Source organism: Geotrypetes seraphini, chromosome 10 (genome assembly GCF_902459505.1).
Source record: "Geotrypetes seraphini chromosome 10, aGeoSer1.1, whole genome shotgun sequence".
Classification (NCBI taxonomy): domain Eukaryota; kingdom Metazoa; phylum Chordata; class Amphibia; order Gymnophiona; family Dermophiidae; genus Geotrypetes; species Geotrypetes seraphini.
The window spans coordinates 128,985,291-129,007,066 of record NC_047093.1 but is presented as its reverse complement, the minus strand read 5'-3'; the positions used below and the strand labels follow the sequence as shown (position 1 = coordinate 129,007,066).

The 21,776-nt window shown below is 41.2% G+C and overlaps 1 protein-coding gene across 1 annotated transcript; it reads left to right on the top strand.

Annotated features, from left to right (window-relative positions):
* The first annotated feature begins 4,986 nt into the window (after nucleotides 1-4,986).
* Nucleotides 4,987-21,500, top strand: POLR2I (RNA polymerase II subunit I). The gene is made up of 7 exons (XM_033961792.1): nucleotides 4,987-5,470; nucleotides 8,695-8,941; nucleotides 12,678-12,732; nucleotides 13,690-13,763; nucleotides 18,740-18,814; nucleotides 19,150-19,201; nucleotides 21,214-21,500. Exons 2-7 carry the CDS (start codon nucleotides 8,883-8,885, stop codon nucleotides 21,274-21,276), a joined length of 378 nt encoding a protein of 125 aa, XP_033817683.1. The 5' UTR covers nucleotides 4,987-5,470; nucleotides 8,695-8,882; the 3' UTR covers nucleotides 21,277-21,500.
* The last annotated feature ends 276 nt before the right edge of the window (nucleotides 21,501-21,776 follow it).

The window sequence follows — 21,776 nt, the reverse complement described above, 5'->3', positions numbered from 1 at the left end:
AACCCAAAGAGAGGAAAGGGTCAGGCCCATACTGAGATGAAACTCAAATATATTAGAAGGAGGAGAGAAAGCAGACACTGAATGGGAAGAGAGGGAGCAGATGCTGGATGGAAGGGGAGAGAGGAGGGTCAGGTGCAGGATGGAAGGGGAGAGAGGAGGGTCAGGTGCTGGATGGAGGGGGAGGGGGGTCAGGTGTTGGATGGAAGGGGAGAGAGAGGGGTCATGCACTGAGTGGAAGGGAGGAGAGAAAGAGGGTGCACACACTGGATGGAAAGGGGAGAGGATGCAGTCACTGAATGGAAGATAGGAGAAGAGGCAGATGCTGGATGGGAGAGAGGAGGTCAGGCGCTGGATGGAAAGGGAGAAAGAGAAGGGGCAGATGCTGGGAGGGAGGGGCAGATGTTAGATGGGGGAGATAGGGCAGATACTGGATGGAAGGGAAAGAGAGAGGAGGGGCAGATTCTATGCTAAATTGCTCTGCAGGCTAGCCGCTACCGCCTCCTCTTGAGCAGGTGGTAGTTTTTTTGGGTAGCGCATGCTAATCCGGTGCGTGCACTAAAAAGGAGCACTAAATGCTGTAGACTGCATAGTAGGAAAGAATTAAACCTGGACAATTCAGACTCCTCTTACTGACCTACAAATGCACTCACTCAGCTGCCCTTCGCTATCTCTTATCTCCCCCTATAATCCCCCCCATGAGCTCCACTCAGCTGGTAAGTCCCTCCTTTCTGTGCCCTTCTCTTCGGCTGCCAACTCCAGACTCCGTCCCTTCTGCCTTGCTGCACCGTATGCTTGCAACAAGCTCCCCAAATCCCTACGGCGGGCTCCATCTCAGCCAGTGTTCAAGGCCCAGTTAAAAGCCCACCTCTTTGAGAGTGCTTTTGACGCCTAACTCCTCTCACCTTGGGTTCTGCATCCCCAACCCTATATGTCATGTCTGTTTGTTCAAGTTAGATTACAAGCTCTTCCGAGCAGGGACCGTCTAGAAATGTCAAAATGTACAGCACTGCGTACGCTATATAAGTGACAAGTAGTAGTAGTTGGGGTGGGAAGGAAAGAGAGAGAAACACCCATGGGAGAGAGAAAAGCACTAAAAGGGTATAGAGGATGGGAAGGGGGGTCCAAGGAAATGGGTGGAGTGTGGGTGGGTTCATGTGTCTTCATAAATTTGGCAACCCTAAGCAAATTAGGAAATTTTTCACCAACCTAGATCATGTAAACCCCCCCCCCCAAACCAAAACTGACATACAGTAACTCTGAATTCAAGGTTTCACATAGGTACATAGAGGTTATATTTTGAATATACTTTATGTATGTTTACATCAATGTCCAGCAATATAAAGTACATAGTAACATGATAGAGGAGGGCAGACCCCCATTATCATTTCACAGGTACGTGACCTATCGGCATGGCTGTGTCGGAGCAGTTGATTCGATGCAGCTGACAGCACAGGATTTCTTGCTGCAAGTATTTTCAGCGAACAGGACTTCTGTACCCCCAAATTCTTATAACAAAAAGTCCTCTATTTCTTCCCTAACAGGCACTCACTTCCCCCTGAGGCTGCTCAAGGAGGGGGCTCCCACCACAATGGCCCCCACCTATATACAGACCTTCAGTTGGAGCCTGGGTCAGCCCACTTGAGGTCCTTAAGCAGCAGGGAGATGCGGGCCAAGATCCAGTATGCCTTCCTCTCCAAAAGCACAGATCCACCAGTCCTAACCCCGAGAAGGGCTTTAGCAACCCCCTTCACCCCCAGTAAGGCTGGAAACAACCATACTCACCATGCCTTCCCCAGCAAAAGCACAGGATCTACCCAGATATGCCTGGATCCAACCGTCATTACCACAAGGGCTGTATCCGCTTGGATACAGGGAAATTGAGGCTTTTGGATGAGACTGGATGCTGCATCCTGCTAGTGGTAAATGACAGCTGGATCTGGTTGATCCACACCCATTTCTATCAGAAGGGCTGGATTTGTCCAGATCCATCCAGCATCTCTACTCAGACTTCCTTTGTGATGTCCAGCATTTCTGTCCTTCCCTCACCCCCTTCCAAGTTTATTTGTTACTTGTTTATTTGTTACTTATATAATGCCTATTGACTGGGTAAGTTGCAGCTGTACTCACTCGAGGAACGCAGAGAGAGGGGAGACATGATCGAGACGTTCAAATATGTCACCGACTGTATCGAGGTGGAAGAGGATCTCTTTTTCCTTAAAGGACCCACGGCAACAAGAAAGCATCTGCTGAAAATCAGGGGTGGGAAATTTCATGGCGACACTAGAAAATATTTCTTCACCGAAAGGGTGGTTGATCGCTGGAATAGTCTTCCACAACAGGTAATTGAGGCCAGCAGCGTGCCAGATTTTAAGAAAAGATGGGATTGGCATGTGGGATCTCTTCATGGAGGCAGTTAGGGGGTGGGCCATTAGGGTGGGCAGACTGGGTGGGCCGTGGCCCTTTTCTGCCGTCACGTTCTATGTTTCTATTTGGCATGTGGGATCTCTTCATGGAGGTAGTTAGGGGGTGGGCCATTAGGGTGGGCAGACTGGGTGGGCCGTGGCCCTTTTCTGCCGTCACGTTCTATGTTTCTATTTGGCATGTGGGATCTCTTCATGGAGGTAGTTAGGGGGTGGGCCATTAGGGTGGGCAGACTGGGTGGGCCGTGGTCCTTTTCTGCTGTCATGTTCTATGTTTCTATTTGGCATGTGGGATCTCTTCATGGAGCTAGTTAGGGGGTGGGCCATTAGGGTGGGCAGACTGGGTGGGCCGTGGTCCTTTTCTGCCGTCACGTTCTATGTTTCTACTTGGCATGTGGGATCTCTTCATGGAGGTAGTTAGGGGTGGGCCATTAGGGTGGGCAGACTGGATGGGCCGTGGCCCTTTTCTGCCGTCATGTTCTATGTTTCTATGATGGAGATTGTCTAAGTGTTGTTTGTTTGTTTTTTACCTTCATGTACTCAAACATTTTTCCCTATCAGTCCCAGTGGGCTCACAATCTACCTAATGCATCTGGGGCAAAGGAGGGTTAAAAGATTTGCCCAGGATCACAAGGAGCAATGCTGGGCTTGAACCCACAATGTCAGGGTGCTGAGGCTACAGATCTACCCACGAGGCCACCCTTCCTTGCGATGACCAGCACATTTCTTGAACTCTCCGAACTACGTCTCTGTCCTTCCTTCTCCCCTCCCATGATTTCCAGCATGTCTCTCTCTCCTTCATTCTCCTCCTCAAGTTCCTGCATCTTTCTCCCATAATCGCTTGATGGTTCAGCATGTCCTGCCCCTTCCTTTACCCGATGAAAACAAAAAACTGTGCATACAGATGGATTTTTACCACTGTATTTTTGATCATTGTACTTCTTTCATTGAATCTTTATATTTTTATATGTCAGCATATAATAAATTATCTCCAGAACATCTGTATCCAGTTTTTTGTTTTCATCAGAGGATTGTTTTCAGTGTGAATCATTGGGTCTCCCCATTTTTCTTTGTTGCCCTTCCTTTCCCCTCATTATCCATAGCATGTCTCTTTCCCCTTTACTATTTAATTATTCTGCTATCCAGCTTATTCCCTCTCTTTCTTTTCTTACCCCTCTGCTCACCCTACCTTGAAACAGATTACACTCATCACCCCCCCTCCCTGTTGCCGCTGGCCGGCTTATTTCCTCTCCTTTCTCTTTTCTCACCCCCACCCCATGCAACAGAATGTCTGCCTTCTCTTCCTTCCATTATCCACATCATCTCATCTCTCCCTGCTTCCCCCTCAGGTTATCCACCATTTCACTCTTTTCGCCTTACTAGTTAATTATTATATTATACAGCTTATTCCCCTTTTCTCTTATCCTTCTCCCACACCCCACCTCCTTTGCCTCCAGCCATTACACAGTCCTTCTTGCTTGGACCCCCACCCCACAGCTTCTGTCATTTTGCAGGGAGTCCTGGTAGCTGTTCATTCATTCTCCCCATGATTTTATTTCCTTCCTCTCTCCACATTATTTAATTTTCTAGACTGTTCTCCCAAGGGAGCTCAGAACGGTTTACATGAATTTCCTGTGAGCAATCTGCACGGGGCAGGAGCGTGGGAAGATTTCTCCTGCCCCGAAAACCCGCTAGACCACCAGGTAAGGCTTAAGGGGGAGCTTAGAGGGCTTAAAATAGCCTGAAAAATGAAAATGAATTTTGTGGTTTAAAACCGTGAATAAGCGAATCCTTAGATACGGAGGGGGAAGTGTACCAGGGTTCATAGACAACGGCGCGCCAACAACTGAGCGCAGACAACTGAGCGCAAGGTTGACGGCGCGCCGAAGAAAAGCACTATTTTAAAGGGTTCCGACGGGGGGTGTTGGTGGGGAACCCCCCTATTTTACTTAACAGACATCGCGCTGGCGTTGTGGGGGGTTTGGGGGGTTGTAACCCCCCTCATTATACTTGAAACCAAACTTTTTGCCTGTTTTTTAGGGAAAAAGTTCAGTTTTAAGAATAATGTGGGGGGTTACAACCCCCCAAACCCCCCGTCGGAGCCCTTTAAAATAATGCTTTTCTTCGGCGTGCCGTCAACCTTGTGCTCAGTTGTCTGCGTTCATTTGTCGGCACGCCGTTGTCTCGCGCGATTTAGTCCCGTCACCGTGTACCAGATGTTCGGAACCCAGCATTTTGTCCAAGTTTCGAAAAGCTTCCAGTGGGCATGAGGGTAGATGCCCTCCTGCCCTAGAGTAGGCAGTGTGTGGGGGGGCGTGGCTAGGGATGAATTGGGGGCGGGACTGGGGTGTAACTGCCTGGGGGCGGGGCTACGTATTTCCCTTACAGAACATCTGCTAACCCCTAGGCCAGACCAATGGTCCATCTAACCCAGAATCGTTCTACTAAGTCTAAGTATCTTAATTTAAAAAAAAAGTGGTCCCCGAATTTAGCCTATGTTTTAGATTCCGGCCCCTTATGTGATTGACTTTGGCCCCTGCTAGAATCCTCCTCTGCCGGTCCCGCCCATACAGGAAGTAAACGTCACCTCGTCACGTCACGTCACAAGGGCGGGACCCTGCAAAGAGAGACTGGAGGTGGCAGCAGGCAATTAAAAAAACCAAACAAAAACATCGAGCGTTGGAAAATCTGATCTTTATAGAATCCTCGTATTTATATTATCAACCCGCAGCTGAGCAGTTTATCTTCGCAACAGCTATTTTGTATATTTCCCTCCCCCCCACCCCCAATTTTTTTCAGTTAGTTGGTAGGACCCGACTCCGCTGGCACGCGGTCATTCAACGGCCCAGAAGGGACGGCGCGTGAGCCTGGGAAACGTCACAGACGGCCCTTCTGACCAGGAGCAGCAGCCCGGACCCAAGCGCGCGAGCGTCTCGCTTTTCTGACGCCATTTCCTGTTTCCGGCGGGAGGACCTGGCCTCGAGCCGGCGGTTGGCGCTGTCGGTCGCCGAGGGAGGCTGAGAGGAGCGACCAGAAGGCGAGGCCTTTGGGTGAGACTGGGGGGGGGGGATGAGTGGATCAAATGGTTTATAATTCACCCTTTCTCCCCCCCTAATTAAAGTTATAATTTCCAAGATGTATGGCTTTTTTTTTTTTTTTTTTTTTTTTTTTCTGATTGAGTTTTCAGGGTCATGTTACTTCTTGGATATTTTCTTTTTAAAAAAAAAAAAAAAATCTTTATTCATTTTCAAATCAAAACAAGTGCACAAAAATACATCATACAAGTAATTCCAATATAGCACTATAATATCTAACACATAAAATCTAATAGTGTAATAACCCCCACCCACCCATCCACCCTTCATCACATTTTCAACTAAAATAGAATATACACATGCTATATACCATATTATTAAATATATTCAGGAATACAATCGTATATAATCAATAAATATGTATCAGAAACATATTGTAGATGATATTTAGTAGTATATGCCACATATACATATTGGGGGGATATATGGACAGTTCTTATGATCTTAAGGCTCTGCCACGTGTGTTGCCAAATTACAAATTCCCCAAACCAGCATTTTACTTGAAAGTATCCAAGAATGGGGGCCACTGGCAAAGTATTGCGATGAATAGTCATGAATAGGCAGGTTTAGAACAAATGCTAGGAAGTTCTTTTTTACCCAGAGGGTGGTGGACACATGGAACGCACTTCCAGAGGATGTGATAGGCCAGAACTCTGTACAAGGGTTCAAGGAGGGTTTGGATAGGTTCCTGGAGGATAAGGGGATAGAGGGGTACAGATAGAACTTGAGGTAGGTTGTAGAGGTGTTCAGAAACCACTTCACAGGTCGTGGACCTGATGGGCCGCCGCGGGTGCGGACCGCTGGGCGAGATGGACCTCTGGTCTGACCCAGTGGAGGCAACTTCTTATGTTCTTATGTTCTTTTCTTGTCCTTTTCTTTTCTGTATTAAGGGGGAGGGTGGAGTTGGGGAGTAATTTTACAAGATATGTTATAATATGGTATATATGTATCAGAAACGTATTGTAGATGATATTTAGTAGCAGGGAGTCATTCATGCCACATATACACGAACTGCTGACATAACACCAACTGTATGAAAAATCTTAATACAACGGAGAAAAATAAACCTCAATTGTGAAAGGCCGGGACTACACAAGTGCCCAAACCTGTTCACATCATCACTGGTTTATTTAAAAAAAAAACTCTGTATACATATAAATAAATAAACAATTTCCATTCATACAGAATCAAAATCTTTTTCAAAATTTTTTTCAATATAAGCAGTGTAAGCAAAGTTCAGTGCATTAATTGTGTCAAAAAAGTGACCAGAATCCCAAACTAACTGAAATATTAGCGAGGGCTACAGCTCAACTTCACTTGTGTAAGCGGTTGTGGAGGCGTAGAGCATAGAATCACAGTAGAAGAGAAAAAACGCACTCATCTGAAGGCGTAGAACTTCTAAAACAGCTTCTAACTCCTTGTCCCGACAGAAAAGTCTTTCTGTTTCGCCTGAAAAGGCTACTTGAGGGGATCCATGCAGTGTCCAAATATCTCCCCGCAACTTACAACCCGACAGTAGTAAAGCTGGCTCCTCTCAAAATGGTATTTATTTATATGTATACGGAGTTTTTTTTATAAACCAGTGATGATATAAACAGGTTTGGGCACTTGTGTAGTCCCGGCCTTTCACAATTGAGGTTTATTTTTCTCCATTGTATTATGATTTTTCATACAGTTGGTGTTATGTCAGCAGTTCGTGTATATGTGGCATGAATGACGCCAGTGGCCCCCATTCTTGGATACTTTCAAGTAAAATGCTGGTTTGGGGAATTTGTAATTTGGCAACACACGTGGCAGAGCCTTAAGATCATAAGAACTGTCCATATATCCCCCCAATATCCTGTTTCCAGGCCATTCCAGGACACAAGTACCTGTCGGATAGGGTTACCGTATGGCTCCAGAAAAGGGAGGACGGATTGAGACTATCCGGGTTTTACTTCTATTGAAAGCAATGGAAGTAAGGAGGACGGATTGAGACTATCCAGGTTTTACTTCTACTGAAAGCAATGGAAGTAAGGAGGACGGATGTCTCAATCCGTCCTCCTTTTTCTGGAGCCATATGGTAACCCTACTGGCAGAACCCCCAAATAGCAGCAACATTCCATGCTACTGATCCCAGGGCAAACAGTGGGCAAGCGGATTATACATTTTTTTTCCTTCAGGAACTTGTCCAAACCTTTAAAAAAAAAAAAAAAATCAGATATGCCAACCGCTGTTACTACATCCTCTGGCAAGGAGTTCCAGAGCTTAACTATTCCTTGAGTGAAAAAAAAACCCCAGTAACCCCCAAATCCCCACAGGGGCCATCAAACCTGTGTCTTTTGCTAACCCCTAGCCACACACTTTAGGGCTAGCACCTAATCTGAAATCCAAAGGCACAAACATACAAAACAAAAACAGTGGATACAGATGTTCTAGAGATAATTTATTAAACACTGACATATAAAACCATGAAAATTCAATTAAAAAAAGTACAATAATAAAAAATACTGTGATAAAAATCCAACCGGACCCTACACGGTCCATGTTTCTGCGAACACGCCTTCCTCATGGGTCCAATGGTTAATAAATTATCTCCAGAACATCTGTATCCACGGTTTTTGTTTTCATCGGTGGATTGTTTTCACTGTGGCTTATAGGGTCTTCCCATTTTTCTTTGTTGTACAAACATACAAAAACAATTGGGGTGCTGAACAATACAAATTGCTTCTCTTAGAATCCAATCAAGGAGCTTGCTCGATTTTTGAGGGTTCTCATCAGAGCTGGCTTCTAGGCTGAAGGCTATCATAGCCTACTGTCTTGATTTTCTTACCGCAACTTAATCTACCACTTTTGTTCGCTGTCAATCCTGTCTTCCAATGCTGCCACTATTTGAACAGTCCACTGAGGCACACCTGGACACGTGGGCAGTGTGCTCCTAGTTTGTTGGGGTATAAGGGCTGGACTTTACTGCTGGAAAGCAAGAGTTGAATTTTGAAAAGAAATATATGTGCCGTGCTGAGTAGAAGAGCTGGGTTTTGCTATCTAAGAACCCAGCAGTAATGTGGGGAGATAAAAAGCATTATGAGTATTGAACTGTATAGGCTTGAAGAATTTGGGAGGTACAAATGTGTTGCTTTCTTCATACCCAGTACAATTAACACCGTAACACTGATTCTTCAATATCATCACCTTTGTAGGTCTAGACTTCACAGGATAAAAACTCATGTCATCATATGCTCTGAGAACTTCCTGCCATGTCAGCTGGTGTTACTACTGTACTTTCATCATCACTTTCTGCAACTTGTGTCTGCTGTAGTGGGTCACATTGTGCTTGGGAACAGTGTCGATACTAACCTGGACTGCCAGTAAATTAGTGCTCCTCAAGATGGAGGTGGATGGCACTTATGAGCCTGGCTTTGTGGGGATCCGTTTCTGCCAGGAATGGTGAGTTATTTAAAAAGCTACAGCCATGCTACTACAGTACGTACTCCAGACAAGTGCTTTCCCGATTCAAGGAAAAATCTTTTGATTCAATTTGACCTATTTCATTGATTTATTGATTCGATTCACTTTTCCCACCCAAAAGGGCGTTTTGCTTTTCAAAAGTCCTGGCTTTGGTTTATTTTGTGGCCTCTTCACCCACCCCAGCCCCCTTTGCCCTCTCTAGCCACATGCTGGCACTGCGGTGTAAACAGAAAAGACTTTTACGCTCTCTTAGTCCTAGCTCACACTCGCTGTCTAACACCAGCTTTGGCAGGATATGCATTTCAAATCTGACCTATTGTCATCACAAAATAGAAAATAAAATTATTTTTTCTACCTTTTGTTGTCTGGTCATTTTATTATTCAAATCATTTTGGTCCCAGGCTCTGGTTTCTGATTATTTTTTGTTAACTTGCTTGCCGGGGTCTTCTTGATATTTTCTTTTCTCTGTGCTCACCATCCATCTTTCCACTGTCATATTCAACATTTCTTCCCCACTGTCTACCATCTCTCTCCCTGCCTTGTGCCCTGGGTCAAACCTCTCTATTCCCCTCCATGCAGCATCTCTCCCTTCCTCCCCTCCATTATGTGCACCATTTCTTTCTCTCTGTGCACCATTTTGTTCCCTGCCCTCTACCCTATATCCAGCATTTCTCCCTCTCTCTTTTCCATGCATGTCTCCCTCCCCTCTACCATATGCAGGATATCTCTCTTACCCCTTTCTACCTCCCCCTTCCTCTACTTCATCCCATCTCCAATAATTCTTCCTCCTTCTCCCCCCCCCCTTGTTCAGCAGATTTCCATCTCTCCTATTCTCCTGTTCAGCATCTCCCGAAACCCCCCCTCTCCTTTTTGGGCCTCATAGAGTAGCAGCAGCAGTGGTGGCGGTGACTGGGCTTGATAGAGGCAGCGCAATGAGCAGGATTCTCATGGTCTGCCTGCCAGGGCTTCCCTCTGCTGCATCATCAATGATGTCATCAGTGATGCGGCAGAGGGAAGGCTCCGGCAGAATAGGCCAGGAGAAGCCTGTTCACCGCGCTGCCTCTGCCAAGCCCAGTCACCGCTGCTTCTACTTTAGCATACTTGGAGGTATGTCAGGAATAAGGAATCGCTGTATCGGTGAGTCTGATTATTATAGAAAGTGAATCGATCTGAATTGGTGAATCGGGCAGCACTGCTCCAGACCATAAGATCAAATCAGCACTTGATAGAGGCTGCTAAATTTAATTCTATATCCTGCATTTTATAATTCAGAACAGCATGCAAAGTAGACTACAGTACAAATTTAACAATTCAATCAACACCCTTGAGAAGTACTTCCTTCCTCCCAAGTAAAACTGGACCTCCTTCCTGAGTCAAAGCCAGTATTCTCTCTTCTCAACAGTCCTTGTGCATCAGAGCCTTCACTTTGACCTGATCAAGTCCTTTTTGGCATTAAAGCTATCAATTTTTTTATCAGCTGCCTTTGAGCGAAAGCCTCCTTTCCAACCATAACCTTCAGTCATAGAATCTGATGTCCCCAAAACACCCTTGCCTCCTGGCACTATTAAACACCTCATTGCCTATCCTCCTCTACCATTGACATTATTCACCTCATTGCCAAAGCTGTTTTAACATAGAGTCATATTTCTGCTGTTTGAATATACTATTATATTATTTTGTATTATTACTACTATATTTTGGTTGTGTGAGTTTATTTTGCTATTCTAATTATGTATTCTGTTATTAGGTCACTTTACTGTAGTTATGCTGTTACTATAACGTAAGATTCAAGTCTTGGTACATCTATTGTACACTGCTTTGGGTGAATCTCATTATAAAGGCAGTTAATAAATCAGAATAAATAATAGAATGCTGGCATATTTTTAGGTAGGGCTTCTAGTTTTTAGTTATTACCAAAATACCTCAAAAATATGCTTACTAGGGTGGTCTAAAAATAAAAATCAAGTTTATGGGACATGACCTCTGCATGTCTATTTTTGTTCTAAGTCTGGCCACTGTTAATTATGCCAAATTATAGGCCTTTTGGTGAACATTTAGAGGCCGCGCAGCAATTTTTAATTTAATACAGTGTCTCGCAAACTTTCCAGCCAGTGGCACACTAAATCCAGTGCCCTGGCCGAAGGCACCCGGAAGTGCACAGAGGCCCATCTGACCGTGACCCGCCGTTGGAGGGATCCGGGAGATGCAGGGAGAGGAGGAGAGTCATCTGCGCCGGCTGACTTCCTACAGGGCGTGCCTCTCGTTGTGTAGGCAGTCAATCAACGTGGACGACTCTCCTCGCCAGTGTGCTGTGGCACACAGTTTGTGATACACTGATTTAATACATAAAATGCAAGTACAGAATTTATATTAATTTTCCATCTAAACCTAAATTGCGAGCAAATTCATATAGAAAGTTAAAATACATACTGTTACTTGCAGCTGAAAATAGGCTTTTTGGCCTAATGGTTTCTTATGCATTGTTCAGTGATGACTGGTGACTGTCATTATTCCACAGTAAATACAAAATGTTTGTGTAAACGCTGAATGGTAGTCCTACATTCAGTCAGTATCCCTCAGGATGACTTTGGAGCAAGTTGGTTAGGTCTTTCTGTGCTGTGGTGTTCGCAGAAGCATTTGGTGAACAGATTTCAGGAAATTAGGATGGTCTCATAGCATTACAGTGTGTGGTTTGTTTGTTTTTATGTATATATCTTGCATGATTGTTAGATGCTTTCCTGCTTATTTATTTATTTATTTGGTTTGTTTTATATCCCATCCACCCCGACAAGCTCAGAACGAGTTACAAGTTAACATATATAATGTGTAAACAAACAGATTGTGAGGTTACATGTGTACGGTAGTCTTGGTTTACAGAGGGTCCAAGCTGGCATACAGTCTGGCCAATTTTAGTTTACAAACATAATGTGTAGGCAAACAGATTGAGAATTTACATTTGTACATTAGTCTTTGGTCATCTTAGTTTGACAGATACAGAGGGTCAACATTAGTATACAATCTGATCATTTTTATTATATGGCATTCTTTTCTATTATTCCTGGTTTTAACGCCATTTTGTCTCGTGAACCCGAGCCAATATATAAAACGTTGACCCCTGATGAAGCCTAGTCAAGGCGAAACGGGTCCCCGTAGGGAATAGCGGCTTTTTTCAAAAGCCTCAGGGCACAGTGGTCTCACTTAATGCTTCACTAAGATAAGTGCTTTATATTTATTAGTTTCTACACTTATTACACTGTGATATTTTGTAAAGTACTCAATGATTGATATTCGATCCCGCTATAAAAGGTTGTTGAGATCTTTGATGATCAACCTAGCGGATATCTGAGAGTACAATAACTAGTTTCTCTAGTTTTAAAATCTTAAGTATTTCCAGTCTGTTTATTAGTTGATTTAAATTTTGTATGCCACTATGATCTGTACAAGTCATGCAGTATATTAAATTTTAATAAACATAAACCATAAGATGGTTAGTGTTGGGCAGAGATTTCCACACATGTCATAGAGAAACCCCAGTCAGTCAGGTTTTCAGGATATCCTCAATGCATATGCGTGAAGTATATTTGCATCTCAAGTATATTTGTGGAAACCTGAAAACCTGACTGGCTGGGGATCCCCCAGGTAGTAAATAATAGTTAAAATGTAAAATGCATTGTTTCTCACCTGCATTAACTTCTCTTTGTTTTTTCCCCTCAAGCAATAACATGTTGTACCCCAAAGAAGATAAAGAAAACAGAATCCTGCTGTATGCTGTAAGTTCTCCTTTGGCAATCCATTAATGCTACTTTGGCCTGGTTATGCTGGACATAGGGCAACATTTCCCCTAGGGCTGTGAATCCCCTAAATATCAGTCGCCCAGTCAAAGAAATTAATCAGATTTGTCTTATCTTGCCTTGTTTTAAGAACATGCAATAAGCTATATTAAGGACCACTAATCTGAGTATAATCAACAAAACAAAAAACCAAAATGACCCAAGAAGAAATCCCGTTGAAATTTTGCATTATCTGAAAAATAGGTGAGATTTGAGGCATCTTATCTTGTGCACTTTTCCAAAATCCATAAAGCTTAACAGTGTCCAGAAACTATTGCATGTTTCTAGTCACTAAAGACAAACTGGGCAGGAACTGATTGGCTGCTTTTTCTGCAGCATTCTCATTACAAGAATTGATTAGTAGCCCAGTTTGATACTGAGGTTCCTTTATTTTAGATTATATTTTTATACATTATATAATAAGTGAGATCTGATATACATTATCATATTTTTGTGAGAACACAGTATTTCAGAGATTTCTTCTTGGGTCATAAGCCATATTGTGTCAGACCAGTGTTCATTGAGCCCAGCATTCATGTTGACACATCCATACCATTGTGAATCTGCTTTTTTGACTTCTGTGATAGGCTCTCTGCAATGCATATGCTTTCATACATAGGTTAGTGCCAACCCCTATTAGATCTTTACCCTATGAGTCCCCTACATCTGCATGAACTGTTGTTCTCTGTAGCTGGTCAGCTTTCACCATTCACCTGTGCTTTAGTGGGAAGAAGCTGGATCTGAATGATGTAACAGGGGCAACAAGGAAAGATATGAGTGTTTGATTAGCATCATTGCTCACAACTTTTGAATTTATTAGAAGTTCACCCAGAAGGCTCTGATAGATTGGTTTTGAAATGAATGTGCTCTTTGATAATTTAGTATTTTCTGTCCCAGTGTCGTAACTGTGACTATCAGCAGGAAGCTGATAACAGTTGTATCTACGTCAATAAGATCACGCATGAAGTTGAGTAAGTGGAGCATTTTTCTTATGATAAACTTTATTTTAGTGAGTTGTAAATGTGACTGTTCATGTGCTAGGACTTAACAAATCTCAGGTATGTCGAGAGTGGTTGTTAACCTACATAACATGCAAAAACCTAGTGCCCTTTCCCCCACCACTCCTATCTTTTCTACATCGGTGGCAGTGACAAGGAAGTTGAAAGTTCTGGGTACCACTGGCTCTTAATGTTTTGGGCTGATTTCTAGTTATAAAGAACATTTGTGAAGATGGTCTGTCACATGTCTGTATAGTGTGTTCTTGTTTTATTTTACACTAACTGTTAAGAAAATGAGAGGTGACAGTCCAACTAAAAGTGAACTCGAGCTCTGCCACACTTCAGCAGCATTTGGAAGTTCAGTAGCTTGAGTAAGAAAAAAAGATAAGTAGAAAGCTGGATCAGCCCAGTGACTCAATGTCAGTGTTGTGCACTGATCCAAATTTGATTTTTTTATTCTTCCTGCCTCCTATACGTACGAGACAGAAGTAATATGGATGCAATGTTAGTTCACTTTAAAAAGTAATAAAATTAAATCCCAAAAAATTAAAATAAGGTGCTTTTTGTACTGGACTAACTTAAAATATTTTTCAACCGCCTTTTGAAGGCCAGAACCTTTTTCCTCAGATACCTTCCTGACCTGAGGAAGGTGGTTTTGGCTTTTGAAATCTAGTCAAAATTGTATATAGTTATACCAGGTAGAACTGAAGATGCTGTGGAAGCAGCGTTTACAATCCCTGGGGGAAAGACTGCACCTAATGGCCAGATTTATGGTGTGTACACGTTATGTCCTCAACTGAGTGTCAGGCTCCTGTCAAAAGATTATTGCTGTGGTATTTAGGCTATGTAGTTGGAGGAAAGGAAAAAGTAAGAGAAAAACTAAATTGTTGCAAATAGTGGCAGTTTTTATGAGAGACCATTAAAAGCATGGGATGGGAGGGAGGGGAGGATAGAAGCTGCACATGTGGGAGACAGAAAGGAAAGAGGAAGAATTGGGGTGAAGGAGAGGAAGGGAGTAATGATCATATACATGAAAATAAGTGCATTTTTTGGGCCTAAAATTAATATCACAATATGATCTTATTGTGGAATTCTGTGTTTGCTTTATGCGAGACATGAGACCTGTGTTAGCCAAAGAATTCTACTTTTAACTTTATGTTCATACTGCAGAACATTCTCGCAAAATATTTTGGAGATCATCCAGATATGTTTTTGTAAATGTGAGACACCTAAAAGTTTCCAAGTTTTGATTTTGAGCGCAAAATCTTAATTCAGTGCAATTTACAAGTACTAGTAAAACTGGGGTAACAAAAGAAAAACCACATTACTCAAACAGGACAATTCACACACCTGTGTACCAGACAAACACAAAAGGGAAAAATGAAAAAAGGATTAAATACAATTTGTAAATCAAATCAAAAAGGGCAAGGTAATGAAACAAAAGGATGGGGGAAAGGTTATCGGTCAATTTTTGCTTATCGACTTTGCTATTACTTTAACGAGTATCCTGGGGATATAAAAAAATAAGCATAACTTGGTTAAAAGCACAACCGGATCCGTCCTAAGCTCCACCTAAAATATTATCTACTCCTTAGCAAACCTAAAATGTTCAAACTAACCCTTATGTATTTCCTAATATCACGACAATTCTTATGTAATTCCACAAGGTAAAGGCGGAATAGAAATCACTAATGTAATGTAATATTACTCTTGGACAGCAGCCATGTCTACCTTGCTTCTGTCCCATGAATCATATTTTTGCCCAGACTTTAACTGAGGCTGCAGTTTCTTAGATGTTCTTATGGGGTGTTTTGCAGCTTCAGCGCAGCAATCCTCACTCAACAGGATCAAATATGGGATGGCAACAGGACTCATAAAGTCATTTACATCAATACAGAAGTCCAGTGTAGATGTTTTGACTTGGCTCATGTCATTGCCTCCTTTGTCAAATGCAGCTTAAAAAAAAAGAGCACAGTTGAATTGAGTTAACGTGCGGATTTATTCCGGTCAATATGGAAGTTGCGAATTAAAGTTCATGATGCCGATTCGTGTATCCTATAAGAACACTACATGTTTGTAGCAAATTTAAAAAGAATGCAATACGATGGGTAAGCAGCTCTCTTCGAGCCTTGAATAAGGCAGGACGCTGCAACAGCTGAAATGGATTATGAGAAAAAGTTAATAAAACATTGGTATTTTAGATTCTTTAATTTTGAGTCGGCACCCTACTAAATTGTGAAAGAGTTAATTTATATTGAATCTGAACAGTATGTTTTAAAAGTTTGAACCTGCACATTTTTTTTTATATACGTGAATGCCTCAGTCGTATATATCTCCATTCAAGCTTGTGTAAAAAGGCTGATTACTTCCTTAGAATTCTGATCAATTAAACTAGAATTGTTTCTAAGGTGTTTAACTATGTATCTTTCACATCCAGTTTCTTTTTTTTTTAAGTTCAATAATTTTTATTAAGTATTTTAAAGGATACAAGAATCATTTAAAGTACATAGAAACAAAATAAAGCTTTCTGTATATAAAATATATAAATCTATGTTTAACTGTATAGGAGCAAAGGCTCCAATTATTAAAAATGTATGTAAGGGATATATAAGATAAAGATGAGAGAGAGCAGTAAAGAAAAAGGAAAGAAAAGTGTTTGATTCATTTGTTTATATACTGCACGTGTGCAATAAGTCTTTTTTTTTTTTTTTTATAATTCTTTATTCATTTTTAAAACATTCATCAAGTGTACAACAATCATAATAAACACAATTAATCAGTTTCTAATTTAACTGAATGTTCATAATGTTTAGAAAACACTTTTTTTTTTCTTTTTATGAGACCTCAGAACCACCACTCCTCCGTCCCATCAAGGTGTATATACGGGGAGTACAAGGGTGTAGATGGGCTGGAGTAAGTCTTAACTGAAGCAGAAAGAGACTTAGGGGTGATTGTCAGGGAAGACATGAAGTCTGCAAATCCAAAGCAAGGCAAATCATAGGTTGCATACGCAGGAGTTTCGTCAGTTGTAAACCTGAAGTCATTATGCCACTGTATAGACTCAAGGAGTTCCCATACGAGGAGCGGTTAGGGAAGTTGCAACTCTACTCACTCGAGGAGCGTAGAGAGAGGGGAGATATGATCGAGACATTCAAGTATCTCACGGGCCGCATCGAGGTGGAAGAAGATATCTTCTGTTTCAAGGGTCCCGCGGCAACAAGGAGGCAATCAGTGGAAAATCAGGGGCGGGAAACTGCACGGTGACACTAGGAAGTTCTTCTTCACTGAAAGGGTGGTTGATCGCTGGAATAGTCTTCCACTTCAGGTTATTGAGGCCAGCAGTGTGCCAGATTTTTAAGGCCAGATGGGACAGACATGTGGGATCTATCCGCAAAGATAGATAGGGAGGGTCATTGGAGTGGGCAGACTTGATGGGTCGTGGCCCTTATCTGCCTTCTATTTCTATGTTTCTTAACAGAGATTTCGGCAGTTGGAACCCAAGCACAGTACCGGGTAAAGCTTTGGATTCTTGCCCAGAAATAGCTAAGAAGAAAAAATTAAAAAAATTAAATTGAATCAGGTTGGGCAGACTGGATGGACCATTCGGGTCTTTATCTGCCATCATCTAGTATGTTACTATGTCTCTTCAAAGTTTAAATACCATGCATTTCTTAGTAATGGTGAAATCTTGTTTTTCATACGGACTGAGGTCTCATAAAAAGACAAAAAAAAGTGTTTTCTAAACATTATAAACATTCAGTTAAATTAGAAACTGAATTTGAAAGATACATAGTTAAACACCTTAGAAACAATTCTAGTTTAATCGGTCGTATATATGGCCTTGATAGCTATTACATCAATCAAACACGGATCAATGACCACCACCATTTTTTCAAAATGTCACCATAGCCAAAATGCCATAGCCAAAAAGTGGGGAACCACGGATAATGTGGTGACCGATTGGCATGTCTGAAGCCCAAAGAAGACACCTACAAGAGTTTTTTGGTGATGGTCATTGATCCGTGTTTGATTCATTTGTTTATATACTGCACGTGTGCAATAAGTCTTTTTTTTTTTTTTTTATAATTCTTTATTCATTTTTAAAACATTCATCAAGTGTACAACAATCATAATAAACACAATTAATCAGAGCACTTGCATATCTTATCATTATAATCTAAACATACAAATTTAACCCTCTCCCCACCCTCCCTCAAAGCCCTTCATTCATAATAAGAAACCTATAAGTCTAAAAAGAAGGGAATGGAAAGTGGTTGGCGAGTAGATTCATTTTGGCTAGTTTTGATTTTAAACAATGAATGAACAAGTACTACTGGGTGTGAGTTATTACTATGTATGAGCTGAATTAAATATTTTTTTGATTTTAAACAACATATGAATTAGAACAATGGAGTGCTTGGTTGTAAATGTTGAATTAATTTTGCTATTATGATTAAATATGCTTTAACTTTAAACAATGAATTAATCAGAATAAGTAGATGTATGTCGTCTTTATTTATTAGGAATAACTAGTTATATCAATTGGCCCGATTTTAAAAATGAATCAAATGTTTTTTTCCAAAAAAATGAACCAGATGATTTTAAATACTTATGAAGGAAATTTTAAAAAATAAAGTAAAATTTTGGAATCTCGTGGCATACCTGGAATCTCTTCGCAGTTTGAGAGACACTAGGTGTTAGATAAATTTGTTCCTTAACTCAGTTTTTACATTATGATGTCATTTATTTATATGCTTAGTCGGGTTCCATTTGTTTAATTCATTTAATTTAAAGATCAGAAACTAATCAGTGTGCCATATATGCAATTATAGTGGAAAGCAGGAAGGGGCCAAACACTTATGTCATGTGTCAAAAGTCTTAAGTATTAGTGGATTGTGTTTTTTTTATGTTCAAAATTCAGTTCCTCCCTTAGATTTATTCTCTTGTAGTGAGTTGACCCAGATCATTGCTGATGTCTCCCAGGACCCAACGCTACCTCGAACAGAAGACCATCCCTGTCAGAAGTGAGTGTCTTATTTCCAGGCTTGTTCATTCTTTGAGGCAGGTCCCCCTTTTTCGGGGGTAGTCAGACAAACCAGAACTTTAAAGAAACTCCAGGAAGCCAGATGATATATCATCAAGGGTAGTGTTAACAGTACATGCTTTCAGATGGAGGAAATACAGTTGGCTTCCCTAGGACTTGGGAGAGTTCTTTAAAATTATGCTTACAATATGCTAATATCACATAAAAAATCAAAGCACAAAGCAGTATAAATAAGATCCGTACCCTTTTCTTCTGGGTTATTTGTGTTAACATGATTTTGGAGTGAGTACGGGACCTCTGATTTCCTTGCTACAGGTGCGGACACAAAGAGGCCGTCTTCTTCCAGTCTCACAGTGCTAGAGCTGAGGTAAGGAACCTTCAAAGCTCATATTGTTTCTTACTGAAATGAGGCCATGCGAACGCCCCCTCATGATTTCTTGCCTACTATTGTAATATTCTTAGTAGGATTTATTTGGAAACTTATTGACAATCTTGTGGTCACGTTATATAAGCTTATTCCATTTTGCAACTTCTTTAGTTGGTCATCAGGTAGAATTATATTTTGTGAGTTACTTGGCAGAATTTTAGATCTCTTCTGAATTTTTCATTTCTGGATAGGTTGGTGGTTCTTTGTTGTGGTGAATTTGAGTAATTCAAGCATAAGGTAATACAAATATGGGTTGCTGTGATCAGGTCCTTTTGTGACAAAGTGGACAAATTCCTTCATCGTATTACTTAAGAGATTGTCGTAAGAGAAGACTCTGTAATCACTTTCAATGCTTTTATTGTATCTTTTGCCACATTATTGGAGCTGCATGAGGAAGACAGACTAGCAGACGCGCAATGGGACAGTATAAGTACCTGATTTCTGTGTAAGGAGCTGTTGGCATATGCCTAGCTGTCCAGCTTGGCACAAGATCTCCTAGGCTTCCAGGCTGAAGGCAGGAAGAACCACGTCCAGATGCAGCTGGGTGGCTGTAGCTACTGATTGCTGAGCTGCCAGAGCTTAAAGCATCAAAAAGTAAACTGACCTCACTTAAAACCTGTCTATGGAGATTGCTCAAAAATTTGGAAGTTGCTCAGAGACGTGAAACTCTTCAGGGAAGGTATATACCTCCCCAGTATGGGTACAGAGTATACCTTCCAGTCATTGCAGCTTTTTCAATAATGATCAAGCTCCAAGCCAGGGAAATTTAAAGAATATCACAGTCTTTTAAAACTACTTCAAAAATGATGGCATTCTTTGTTTGTATGTTTCATGAAAGCAAACATCACTTGAAATAGGTGACTTATAATGCTATTACTTAGCTTTATGAAAAGTTTGGGGTCCCAACGTGGCCCCGTTTTCGTTTTTCTTCTTCAGGAGACCCAATTGTAAAAGTACTGAGTGTCCTTTCAAGCTTTAAAATAACTATTTTGAATTGGTGACGTAAACACACCACTGCTGGAAACAGCCAACAATATGGGAGGTTTCAACTCTGTACCCATACTGGGGAGGTATATACGGTACCTTCCCTGAAGAGTTTCACGTCTCTGAGCAACTTCCATAGACAGGTTTTAAGTGAGGTCAGTTTACTTTTTGATCCAAGCACTTTCTGACTTCCTTCTGTTTTCAATCGGAAGTTTCCCTGCAATTTCTTAAGGAAATTTCTTTAGAGCTTAAAGCATGCCAGTGGCAGAGATGTTTGCATGCCCTTTTGTTGCGAGTTTTAGTGACATCGGCTTCCTGTCCTATAAAGTCGAAGCCAGAGAGCTATCTAACAAGTAGCAGTTATTTTTGGAGGATTTTTGGCAAATCGATAACGTGCCTTACAATTCTACTAATATAGCCATTGTAGGTAAAATGTGGTCACATCGCACATATATTTATCAATAAACCGTGGAACTTAATTAATTGGACTTTTTATCTCTCGATGCTGCCTTTTCTGATTTCCACAGAAAAACTTGACTAAAATCAATTGCTTTTTTGTTACATTTGTCTGCTGCGGGAACTAGGCCTGCCGTGCCTTCTGCGCCTTTTCTGCATTTTTTTCCCCTAGTTAAATCTTTGGGCTAAAAACATGCCAGTTTCAAAAAATGAAAAGGCAAACTGATTCCCAGCAACATTTACTGAACAGTGTTAGGGGCCTTTTTACTAAAGCTTGGCACATGCCAAGACTTAGGGCTCCTTTTACTAAGCTGCATTAGGGCTTTAACGTGTGGAATAGCGCGTGCGCTAGACCTTAACGCCAGCATTGAGCTGGCGTTAGTTCTAGAAGCGTAGCACGCGGTCATTTCCTGCGTGTGCTAAAAACGCTAGTGCACCTTAGTAAAAGGGCCCTTTAATTTGCAGAAAGTGATATTTCATTTGCCACGTTTTGTACTTGTCTCCTTTTCTAGGATGCCATGAGACTGTATTATGTGTGCACAGCGCCTCACTGTGGACATCGATGGACTGAGTGAATCCTGCATTAGCGAGAAACAGCTGAGCTTACTTAGAAGGAATATTTTAGCAAGGCCTTACAATAAAATATTGTTACTTTGGCCTGAAAGTGTTAATTTTTTTAAGTGCTTAAAAATGTGTATTTTATTCTACTGTTAAAAGGTCCTTCCCTATCTTTGTCCGATTTGTTATCATTTAAGTTAATAAAAGTATTTTTCTGAATAAAAATAATGGTTTTATCAGTTTTATGCTTTTCACATTGGAATTATGAGGGTCAATTGAAAAGTTTCTGGCCTAATCAAGAAAACATCTTTTTTTTGGTGGTGGGGGGGAATAAAATTTATTTTCAAAATAGTCTCCTTTTAACTCAATACATTTGCTCTAATGTTTTTTCTTTTCTTTATTTATTATAATTTCAACAAAATAAAATTATTGAACAAACAAAAGTTTTCCCAATTTACAATATAGAAAAAAGAAATACTCATTCAAATTTTTATAAATACATACAAACTTTTGAGTA